Raw genomic sequence first — 12,834 nt, forward strand, 5'->3', positions numbered from 1 at the left:
CAAACCACTTGATATCATTTCACGAAGCTGTCTTTGTTATCGCCGACTCTCCCGTTCCATAACCGTCCGAAGGGATTCGTGTCGATGATATACGAGCTGGCTTATGGAGAAAAGCCCTTTTTTCCCCTCGTTACTCGAAAGTGCGCTGCCAAGTTCCATAATAATTCTTTTCCGAATATCATTATTGTACCGCCGGGTCTTCGTTACCGTCGATCCTAGAAATTCCACCCGATTCAAACATAGAATAAAATATTCCAGAAAAGCTGAATTTATATTCCTGCGTAAAAAACATCTTTGCCGTCTTACCACTATGGCCACCCCATACCTCCAACCACCATACTCTCAAAACGAGTTTATTCAATCAATTAAAGTTTTACGCTCCAGTAGCTTTAGTTTAATTATGATTTGCCTCAATCTCGTTTAAACTTAAAAACAAATATGAGAGCGATTGCTTTTCTAAAACAATTAATTACTAGTGCATAAATTACGATATCAGCTTTTATCTGAACTAGACAGGTTTTATTTTGCAAATAAATTCGTATATTACAGTGCATGCTGCAAGCTCGCAATAACAATCATTTTTACATTTCCTGATTAACTCATAAAACTGAGGCTAATTTACATACGATAAATATCCAGCACTCCGCTGCTTACAAAGGCTTGATAGAAACATTGCTGCTGTATCCACTATAAGTATGCACAAGTTAATGCAAGGATCTTTGAAATAATTTGTCTCCGTGATTGATATCATATTGTGGCGAATAATAAATTAAAGTGTGTGAAGAAATTTCTTCTACTATACCATAAACCAGTGGATCTTTTTTAACTCAGAAAATGTTTAATAGCTATTCTCGCTTGTATAATTACTATAAATTTACCGTAATTGAATATTATATCTGTTTACTTTTAAAGTGAGAGAATAAACTTTTATTTACAAATATATTTTTTAAACCAGCTTAAAACTTTTTGTGTCGCCCTCTAATAGTTAAATTCTTCAGATAACAATATAGTACACTTACCGACAGATAAGGTTTTTCAATTCAACAAACTATACCGATTGTAGCTTAGCAAATTTCCCAAGCATCAAAGAATTGTAGGTTCTGCAATATCTGCAAAGGTACACTTTTACGCAATGTACTGATAAGTCTCATAGCTGGTAAAACAGAGATTCTGCCAGACCGGCGATTCATTGACTATTTCAATGTAAATACATTTGAATAGACTTGTGCAAGAGCTAACAGGATTCTACTATGATTAAAAAAAGAATATAATACTCGAGTACTCAAATCAATATTTTAATGCACCAAATTATTAAAAGAATTGAAACTAGAGTAATATTAATAAATAATTTTTGTAGAAATATTTTAGGATTTTAGACATATCGAGCTTTTTCATTTGTATTGAATATATAGAAAGATAAATTTGTGACCGAAAAATCTGCGTTCATTGGCTGCTCAAAAATTCCTTCGGAAGTAAGTTTGTGCAAATTTCACTCAATCTTGAGTGGAGCTACTATATAATTACCTGTTGAGTTTTGGTAGCCGACTGCAGAGACCAATTTTATTCAATAGACTTCCTGTATTTTTACTATATCGGTATTTTATCCTTTGAGCTGTTATCGAATTAAAATAAAAAGTTCGCACTTTTTTAAACTTTAATTTAAATTTATATGCGAGTAGTATTGAGAAAATTTTAGTGAAAAGTTGTAATATGGTAATATATATACGAATTTAAATTTTTAATAGGAGCCACACACAACTCAATTGCTGATGAATTTACATTTTTATCTATCTAAGGTATAAAATATATTTATTATTTTAATGCAATTTTTTGTCGTGAATAAATTGGGTAATTTTCGCATGTTCATTAATAAAGTAGGAAAGAGAGAATTGGAATTAAAAAAGGAGACAGCGTTCCGATTGTCTAACATTTATTGCCCAAGTACAGGATAAAGTACAATGTATATTTACAAAGGGTGTAGGAGACATTGTAATCACAAATGCAAAACCTAATACATTGTTTTCTTACACATTACCGTATTTACACGTCCCTGAGGCTTATGCTACAATATTATACACACACTATTATTGCCCAACAACAATAAAAGTGTTACACTTTAAAAGCGCTGATCGATGTATTACAACTATAAGGAATACTCGTACATGTGTATTTACAATGCATGTTTGTGCCGTTATCACAAAGGTACGCAAGCTGGGCTCACATCTTTTAATTTACTAGTCTCTTAATTTACACGCAGAAATGAAATGCAAACTTTTTTTACAAGTAAATAACTTTGTGGTAAATACATACGTAACATCCATCTTTTCACAAAAAAACATTAGCATTAATTAAGTGTCTCTTTCGATCTGCGGTATAATTCTAGACTTTTCAACATTTCGTTTAAAAAAACCTACTTTACGATAGTTCATGAAAAAATAATTGCCATATTTATGTATTGGTGTGGCACTGACAAATACGATCGATGGACATTTCGTTGTAATTATAAATACTATATGTTAAATAAGTTTGAATTTAGACATAGATAAGTAGTAAAGATGTTGAAACAGTATCTAACTGTATACTTATTTCGTCAACTGCATTTAGATAAATAAATTAAATTGTAAATTAATTGACAATGTATTCGTTTTAAAATACTTTTAAGCGCGTTTCTAACATACAAATTAACTGCAATTTGTTTTATATTTACAAATTCATACATCGCTCCACTTTACATGAATAACTTATATTACTAACGCGAAGTCAGTTTATGCATAAAAGAAAAATTATGAAAGCAGAATTTCCATTCTGACAACTGCAATTTATTTACACAGACATTTATAAGGTACGTAAACAATTTTTAAATCAGCAGATGTTTTTTTATCTGTTATGGCAAATGTAATAATATTCGAATAATATTTAGGGAAATATTATATCCTGTTAATTACATTTGTTTACTCTTTAAAGCACTATACATTTATTGAAATAGCAATATTGTCACATTCTTGTTGTAAACAAAGTGCGTCTCAGTAAAAAATATCAAACCAGTCAAATACAATATAATCTTGTAGCAAGCTAGCAAAATTTAAATCAAATTATTTTTCTGTAAATCAATTATATTTCATTTTGGAAGACTCCAATAATGATTAGGCTCCTTTAGTGATAAGCCCGCTCTTCCAGAAAGACACGCATGAAAATAAGTATGAAAAACGAATGAAATACCACACGTAACCGTTTATTTACAACTAGCAATATGGTAAATGATAACCACTGACTGATTTAACAGTTATAACTCTGTTTCAAGTCAGTTTATAAAAATAAATCTATATTTGCTATAAAAATGTCCTTTCCATGTTCGCGCTGCAATTAAAACTCTTAACTTTTAAACAATGGAAATAACAAGTTATACCATTCAATCGCAATGGCTCCTTGAAAAAATTCAATGTTAGCGAGAGATAAGTGGCATGGGTCGATTCGAGCAATACTTTCAGTTTCAGGTCGTTCTCGCAGGTGTGAACGACAAACGCAATTTCCCACTTCCCGTACGTTTTATTTGTTCAGTTAGAGGGAAGTGGTGGTGGAATATGCATATAAATGGGGTCTATGAAGACAGGCTGCCAACGAAAATTGCGGTGACGGCGGCCATCCCAAGATTGACGAAGAGATGTCGGTGCAAGGCGGAAGATGCAGTTGCCGATTGAAAATCGATCTGCTCCTCGCCGGTTTCGCTCTCCTTCAGCATCGACTCATCCCTCATTCCGGCGGCTTTCCTGTCCTGACTGTGATCGATACTCCACGTCTTCTTCGAGTCACGGCTCCTCGTGTTCGGTTTGCGCGTCGTTTCCGGCCTGTCGATCCCTGACAGATTTCAAATGTAACAATCGTTATTGAATTGCAATGATGATTAATAATTTTTCTGCATCGTTTGTTTTATAATAAAATAGTAGTCATATAATTATAATATTTAAGATATTTTGATCATGGTATATTGTAAAAGCATTATTTCCCTTCATATGTTTTGAAATACGATGCTTCGTGATAAGTATATAGCTGTATGCTTATTATAATAACGAACCATTTAGAGAGATACTGGTAAAATCGTGTAATTATTATATGATGTATATAATTTTTGTACGATTATTAAGTTTCTCCTCGAGATAAATCAATAAAATTTACGCGATCACAAATATTTTTCCAGCAACGTGAAATGATATTTGAAAATATTGGTAAAAACATTCAAGGAGCAGGAAGAGTGAAAAATAGGTAAACGATCTGTATACGATCGTATTCGATTTGAAAGGTGCAAGTTATATTGTATAACGAACAACGGCTTTTCTTTCGAACAGAAATATGAAAAGAGAAATTTCTGGTCAAACCGACTGAAATCTGAGCAATGTTCATTCACCCAGGACTCTCGAATTATGAAAGCAGCTTTCCGTCAGATTGTGTTGGAACGAATTGAGCGAAAATGGCGTATCGAGATATTGGTAAAGGTTGCTCGCGCGTAATAACCGAAAAAATAATCGACAAAACGACTGGACTTTCCGTACGATACTTCTCGCTTTGACGTTTGGTATGTGTGTTATAATGCTCGCGCAGGCGCGTTAGGATTTTGGCTTTCTATCAAATTCAACAAAATATCGAGGTCCCTTGTCACTATCAAGTTTATTTGGCGGTGTAACTCTATATCTCTATTTTCCAGTATACGTGCCAAAATCAAAATTAACTTTTTCCAAATGGATCTGTCGTAAGAACATGATACACGAACACACACACACACACAAATTTCATATTAAAATTTACTATGTAATTGATTTGAAATTCTTAGCTGTACAATTTTCCGAATTAATTTCAACTACGATTTTTTATTGAAATATTCATCTCTCCTGACAATTTTCATTTTGCACTTTTGTGACATACGCAGTATATTTCTGTTTTTTCTGTTTATATGTATATATATTGAATAGTAAATTTTACTCATTTAGTTTCCAGATGAATTCAATTTCATGCTGATTTGCCGTTGAATTGCTTGCTTTGAAGCTTCAATGCAAAGATAAAAGTATTTGCGCTACAACTAGACAGGATAGCTGTTGATTTTTATTAGATTTTAGCAAAATATTTATAACTTATTTATTCTATATATATTTAAATTAATAATGTATTTATTAAAGAGTATATATCTGATGATTTTCGCATGGTGCGTTTACTAATTTCAATTACCAGAACAGAGAGCTCGCGGTATGAATTAAAGGTGAACTCTCCCGAGCGTTGCAAATAAATAACAAATATTGTAAAGCAATAAGCATATATAAAATAAAGATATTATAAATATAATAAACTGAATATTCAAAGTCTGTATCACGATTAAATTTTTTCACAATTTCGGTCGTGTTTGCAATCATTTAAATATATTTCCCAAGTAATCGCGAACGAGATTGATCAAACTAATATGCATTTGCTTTCGTCGTGGATACATATAGTGTGAATATAGTACAATTCATACATTCTACCACAAAATATAGCACCCGTACTAAAATTATACATGGATGAGGTTTATCGAAGGGGCTTACGACCTATTTCGCCCAACCCTAAATCTCGACTATTAAGATGCCTAGATTACGAAAATATATATGTCATAATGACATCTGAGAAGCATATATTAATCTATTGCACAGCTTTGAGATAATTTGGACAAAGTGTCGTGCATCGAGGGAATAATTTGAGTAATTGGTACAATTAAAAAGGAGAATGAGGTTTCTGATTGATCGAAACTAGATGCTTCTCCATCGTGATAGATGACAAGAAAAAATTGCATTAAACAAATCATGCAAAAGTAGATGCCTCGATGGATAAGAAGTTTATTGCGGTTTCTTGGGTCAATTCCCATAGGGAGACGAGAATTAAGGTAAGGGGTTGATATTTTGCATAAAGCACAGCGCTCTTTGTGTTCAAGTGACTGGAGTGCGCGCGCGCTTGTCTTATCTAACGATTTAATGTAATTTGAATATAGGCCATCACGCATAGACTTGCATGTTGCATGTGCATACTGTTGCACAGACTCAAGATGGCCGATGCTGAGAGCCAAACGCAAAGTTTTCTGCATTTTAAATTCAACTTAAAGCAAATTTCGTACCAAAGTTACCATCTCCCCCTCTCATGATCTCATCTCGCGTCAATTATTATTCCTCTTTATCTCACCCCTCTCTCTCTTTCCTCACTGGCCAATTATTCGCCTGGAAAGATAATAACAAAACAAAAAACAAAAATAATTCAGAGAAGAAAAAAGAACGAGTAGCGAGAAATTCCGGCTCGTCGTGCATCGACTTCAATATACAGGCGGTAATTATTATTAAATATTATTCAGTTCGCTTGGCGAATCGATCGTTTTCGCGCAAAATACAAATAGGGGTTGGACGAAGGGATGGAAAAAAGTGGGAAAGAAAATGGAGCGAGAATGAAGGGTCTGAGGGTGGCAGTGCATATTTGAATTTACGAGTTCAATTAGACTGCAGGGCCAATTACTCGAGGAGTGATTCGCAAGAATGGAAATTCGCTGGATGAATTTCGCAGGTACCCTCGGAGTATTTGCAATTATCGATAATTAAGTGCCTCCGCATGTGGATTTTACGTTGGCCGCTGCGCGTTGCTGTTGAATTCGAATTTCTATGGAGCTTTGCTTTGATCTGCCCGAGGCTTTTCGTCTTTCCACGACTCACGCTGTGTATTACTAGTTTTTATTCTCTTTTTTATAATTTTTTTTTTAATTGTAGAGCTCGATCAACGATAAATCATGCTAAGAACGTAGCCTTATCAATGGATTCTTCTCTCCAGCTATCTAGACGTACGTTTTCATATCGACTACAAGCAGTTTCGCACTTGGCTAAACGTGCTAACGTGCTAAAACTTAATAACACGGCAAACTTGCGTGCTGTAATCATACGTGACGCGACGTGACGTGACACGACATGACGCGACGATTTCTTACTGCCACGGTGCTGCTTCGTTAATTTCATTGCTTCGCGCGTTAAAGTAATGGCAATGCTGTTTTTTCGACCCTTTGATGAGAGCGACGATTTAATTTAACATCGTGCAAGACATCAGAGTGACTTGCCGTTATTAATGCTACTTTCCTATTTACCGCTACTTCTTCCAAAGCTTCCTGCACTCGTTGGAATTGTCTGCTTACTTTCTCTCGCTTGGCTCACTCAAAGTATTGTTTCTTCTTTTAAGTGCAGGTTCATCACAGTGGACGATAATTTTAATTCACTTTCATCTATCTTCGTATCTGTCTTTTCAAACAAATTTTAATTTTGGTATTACTCACCGTACATATTATTTTGATTTATAGGCAATTTGTAAAGCTCGATTCAATTCATATTTCTGAAGCTATTAGAATGCAAAAAGTTGATAAATAATCGAGCTACCATTGAATCAAGTTCATTTGTTCAATGTTATTTAGAGTATTTTTGGAATATTATATATCAATCACCTCGTATTAGGTAAATTTTTATACTATTTTAGTCCGCGTAAGCTAAAAGCTTTTATGGCACTTTATTGAATTTTAATTTTGCCAATATATACTTCATCAATCAGATAAAACAAGAATGCAATTTAGGGATTATTTGTTCTTTCCCAATTCATATGGTAGATTTTAAAATAGAAAATGAAAACAGGACTCATTTAAGATTTCCTATATATACCTTCTCTAATTTCATCCAAAGCTAATTTCCCCATTCTCTGCTTTTTTCCAAGCTAATCTCTCGAGAGGGAGCGATCAATTAACGCTGCTCGGATGCAAACAAATTACTTTCTTCTTGCAATTATAGCTAGCTATATCAAACGAAATACTTGCTTAATAAGAAACGCAAAAATACCATTAATTTCCATCACTTCCCTCCTAAACACTGATTATAATTAAACAGTGCTTAACTATCTTTTCGAGTATACACTTCCTATTTAAAAGTAACTAGTTAAAGGTTATACTGGAAGAAATCTGATTTTTTCTTAAACTCTGGGAAATAGAAATGGTAGCTTAGTTAAGAAAGAGAATTGTGAGAAAAAGAATAAGTGAGAAAAAACCTGGTAAATGGGCTGGATAAAGATGAGACGTGGCTTTTATTGAATTTGTAGGAGAAGAAACGGTGCACGTAACATCATTAACTAACGAGGTGCTCGATGAGTCCTGCGAGACCAGCTTCTCGCTCTCACCAAAGGGCAAGAATGTTTACGCCTTGATGGTCTCTCCAGTCTCAAGGATGCCTGAATTTATGCGTATGAAGCCCTTAATATTATATATATAGGAGAGACAGCCGCGTGAAGGAAACAGAACCAAGCTAATTAAGTCAATGATATACTTATATATGTTGATCCTATATAGCAGAATTATATGTTTTTCTAATTAAAATTATAATTCTGATTAGCTGAAATAACGCAATTCTTAGCATTGAAAGGAAAAAACCTATATACGTTTCTTGAGCTTGAAAAGCATTTTGCTCTCTTAATGACTTTTCAAACAAAAAGAAGCGAGTAATTAGAGTGAAATACAAGGGAGTATATATATAACAAAAAGCTGATAATAGCTAGCTTTTAGTTTGATTACGCCAAATGATAAATCTTATTTTGCTTTTGATATTGGAGAATAGGAAATGAAAACCTGGATCGATAAACATTAGAGCCACAAAAGTCGATCATAGGACCAGAGGGAATCGAAACAGCCATCCTTTTAACCTAACCAAACCCAGAGCAAATTTTCTCCGAGTAAGCTTTTTTACCTTCCCAAGAGTAAGAGTCAACCAGGAAGCAGAAGGGAACTAGCGATAAAAAAAAACGAGGCAACGAATCCGTTTTATTGTTTTCCAAATTCTGTCATTTCTTTTGCAATTTGCGCCACGTTCATTTATAAGATCCAAAATCGTTCGCACAGTTGAAAATGTAATTTCTTATTCGTCCTGTCAAATTGGTAGTTTTTCAGTTATAACGCCAGCAAATAAGAGTGCAAAGCTATTACTCTTAAACCTTTTCTGCGTTATAAGCGATAAGTTAGGCTGGTTAAATACCCGATCGATAGGCGTTCGCTTCATGCACTGGCTGGAGTTTACTTATGAGGTCTAAGTAATTTACTTTCATATACTTATATCTCACTTAATTAAGTTTAGTGGTTATAATCGTGCTATTAAACAAATTTCTTCCTCGGGGCGTAAGAAGTTTTACGTTTGCGTAGGATTTAATGAAATTCATGCCGCTCTAAAGAAGCTAAACAGTAAACCTTGTTTTCTCACCAAAGCTAAACGATTGTGGTTATTTTAAGGCAAGTTATAAAAGAGTAATTTAGGGTAATGTTGTTTTACAATAATATAAAAATAGAAAGCTCCTAGCATCTGTTTCAGTTGGTTTTTGTCGTGTTTATGTTGCAAATTAACAAACGTAATAATAACATGTCTGACCAAATTATTACACGTTCCACTCGAGTCGGAACAAATAAAACATGTGGAAATATTTGCATATCCGGTAAATAAACATAGGTTTGCATCCTAGGCGTGTGAAATTTTGACGATTGATATATTTGTTCAGTGAGACGGTAGAAACTTCATTATGATAAAATTTAGTAAATTTTCATCTACAATAGGAATTAAATTTATATTGATTAATATAATTAATAACTGGGAAAAAGTTTTAGAAGGGGGAGAATATTATTGATTAAGTTTTTTATTAAGTTTCACATACTTACTATATAATCTTATTCGGCCATCAGTTTCTCCAAGTGAGTTAGTCACCACACATCTGAACGATCCTATATCCTGAGGTCGTACAGATTTAATAGTTAATCTCATCGTTATACCATATCCTTCCGAAAAAGTCTCTACTCTATAGTTGCTGTCTGAAAAATGCAATAGATTACCTAAATTTAACCACGTTATAATTAATGTTTGCTCTTTGGAAAATTTGAAAACTTTTCGAAATAAAATTTTGCCAAAGTGGTAGGTATACTATTTATCCATAAAAAATTTGTTGTACCTTTCAAAAATGGTACAAATAAAGCAAAATGAAAATACGAAAGAATTTTCTGTAAATATAACAGAACAACAAAGCATGCAACAAACTTAATATTTGTTTCCGATGTTTCTGCAATAATACAAAGCTTACATTTAAGTACAATACTACTATAATAATTTTGCAAATACACTTTACGAATGCTCCCCATTTTTGACTCGTATCAATAATCATATAACATCCCTATACAGCAAATATATTCGTTATCTTTCCATCCAAATGCATAGTTTATGTCATTAGCCCTTGGCTTCGGTGTAAAAATCAAAATTTTTGCCCTTTTTGCTGTATCGCATGGCAGTTTACATACACGCGAGCATAAAAAGAACCGAGGGGATACGGGTGAGCTTATAATTGACAGGGGAGCAAGATGGAAAAACAAAAGGTTAGGGGCGAACGACCGGCACGTATGAAACATGTCATTATCGATGAAAATTCAAGGCCTCACGCACTCGTTTAATGTCCATGCAGTTGCCCTTAACCCGCGTGGTCTGCCTCAGCCATCACGAGCCACTCAGAAGCAATTAGAGCGAAGCCCTGCTAGTATTCTGTTTAATTAGAGCGGACCACGATAACGCTATCTGCGTATCCCGTATCGTACAACGACCTTTCTAAACGATGACGATTCTATGCTCGCCAACGAACCAGCGATTGACTCCTATATACAGGGTGAGGCACTTAAGCCGCCCCAGAATATGGATGCAGAAAGGCGCGTATCTCTTCACCTATAAAAGATATTCAATTTTTGCATAGAACCTTTCTGAAAGCAAATAACAAGAGGCTTCGAAAATGTCCTATGGAAAAATTGAATATCTGTTATAGTTAAAGAGATACACCTCTTTCGGCATTCGTATTCTGGGGCGGCTTAAGTGCCTCACCCTGTATAAGAAGAGAGTCGCGATTTTCAACCGCACTTCACAAGAGAGTCACAGTTTGTGTAGCAAAAGACCAACAGAACTTTTTGCTTACTCTGCAAACCCACTCTGTAAATGTTCGCGTAAAAACTTTTCTCGTTATATCGATCGCAATAGTCGAATTGATAGCTTTGCTTCCAATCATCTGCTTAACCTTGTAGCATATAATATATAATAGAAAAAAAAACGATGTTCTCGAGAAATTTATGACTCTGAAACCTTTGAGGGTGTTCAACTATCTTGTTCCTCAAAACCTTATAAGCTTTTCAGCCTGGTAAAGGATCGACAGCCTATATATATATATATATATATATATATATATATATATAGTGGTGACGTACTTGGAGATGCGCGTCACGTTGTTAGTAAACCTATAAACGTCGTTATACTACGTCAGTTCAATGAATTCTTAATCGTGATCTCTTATTGGAGGATTATTAAGAGGCTTCTTATATCTATAAATGGTGAAACATTAAGGAGCTTACGAATTGATGCGATGATTGAGCAAAATACAAGGGTGATAAAATAATATTTTACATAATGTAAAGGTAAACGAGAGGAGTTCAAAAACTGTAAATGGAAGCTTACCGTTTGTAATTGTTTCATTCGTTGGTCGCGTCCAATAGGTGATTGGTCTGGGAAAAGCTTCGCTGTGGCACTCCAATATAAGTGTTTGCCCATCGAAAGCACCAATTAATTGGTTTTCCACGGAGACCATAGGCTGAACTGTAAAAGTTTTACTTTACAAGAATAGGTTTCTCAAAGTTTGATTTATATTTGGTTTATACCACTTAATAAACGTCAGTATAAGATGTATTCGGAAAAGCAGATTGTTTATCTTATCGATCGCGAATAGAGAAGAAATAATTACGCGTTTCTAGTGGCATCAGCTGATTGAAAGTTTTTTATCAGATTAATTTTCTTCCAGGCTGGAAATATTGAGTTAATTATTCCCCAGAGGGTCGAAGACCTATTATTCCTTTTAAAATGTAATCAGTGCATGTTAAATGTCAGGTAAGTTTGGGGGAGGTTCGAATCACGTGGTTGAAACGTCTGAGGCGGACAGGGGGTAATTTTAAGGCAAGCCCTTCTCTTCCGGTCTGAGGGACAATGGCCCTCGGGAATCGTCGGTTTATAACAGTCTCGTTTCCCTGTAGTGGTGTCATTACGTACCGCGGGAGAATCATGCGCTAGTTACAAACTGCATTTCTTCGAAAGAGCGTGAATTTAGAGCTTGGTGGAAAAATGCTACTTCCGGAAAGTTTCCGAATTATACCTACAATGAACAGTGAGAACAATTCGTTTGCTGACTGTCGGTGGTACTCCATTGGATGCGATGCACAAGTAAGGCCCCATATCCTTACGCGTTACACGCGTGATGTCCAGGTCTGACCCAGTGGTGTTCAATACTGTATAAACAAACAATTTCTCAACATGAAAAGTTTTATTGATAAATATAGATATGTATATTTATAGAATTATATTTATACAGTTAAATATAGTGATATATATTTTGAAACCTTAATTCTAGATTCTGGTAGGTTTACATCAAAGATTTCATGTTTAGTCGAATCAAGCATTATGAAATTAAGCCTATAATCTCTCCCAGTTATTAATTCTACATACATACAATCCCTGATCTACAGATTTAACCACGTATAATGCACCTACGCATAAATCGAAGTGTGAAGGCTAATTTAATGGCTATTTAGGATACAAACAAGAATTGAATAACGAATTGCTGATCACATAAACCGATTGTTTGAACAATGATCAGAATTTTTAGACATCTGCTTAAATTTTTCTAACAAGCTGAAATTTTTTGATTCGACTCATTAAATTAGGTGCTATTCTATATGTAAATTCCGCATACTTC

The 12,834-nt window shown here is 34.4% G+C and overlaps 1 protein-coding gene across 4 annotated transcripts in view; it reads right to left on the bottom strand.

Annotated features, from left to right (window-relative positions):
* Nucleotides 1-1,921: 1,921 nt before the first annotated feature.
* LOC136778543 (lachesin-like) overlaps nucleotides 1,922-12,834 on the bottom strand; it is a 72,474-nt gene continuing 61,561 nt past the window's right edge. The window contains exons 5-8 of one of the 4 annotated variants that reach the window (XM_066735494.1): nucleotides 12,239-12,367; nucleotides 11,547-11,684; nucleotides 9,725-9,874; nucleotides 1,922-3,855 (exon numbers count right to left, since the gene is read on the bottom strand). In XM_066735494.1, coding sequence (XP_066591591.1) covers nucleotides 3,599-3,855; nucleotides 9,725-9,874; nucleotides 11,547-11,684; nucleotides 12,239-12,367 — 674 coding nt within the window. In that variant the 3' untranslated portion in view covers nucleotides 1,922-3,598. Of the gene's footprint in view, nucleotides 3,856-9,720; nucleotides 9,896-11,546; nucleotides 11,685-12,238; nucleotides 12,368-12,834 lie in introns of all 4 variants that reach the window. The other 3 variants (XM_066735493.1, XM_066735496.1, XM_066735495.1) reach the window with 3 other exon arrangements.

Source organism: Prorops nasuta, unplaced genomic scaffold, assembly GCF_024137725.1.
Source record: "Prorops nasuta isolate Cenicafe-Biocafe unplaced genomic scaffold, Cenicafe_Pnas_1.2 PNAS00014, whole genome shotgun sequence".
NCBI classification, from domain to species: domain Eukaryota; kingdom Metazoa; phylum Arthropoda; class Insecta; order Hymenoptera; family Bethylidae; genus Prorops; species Prorops nasuta.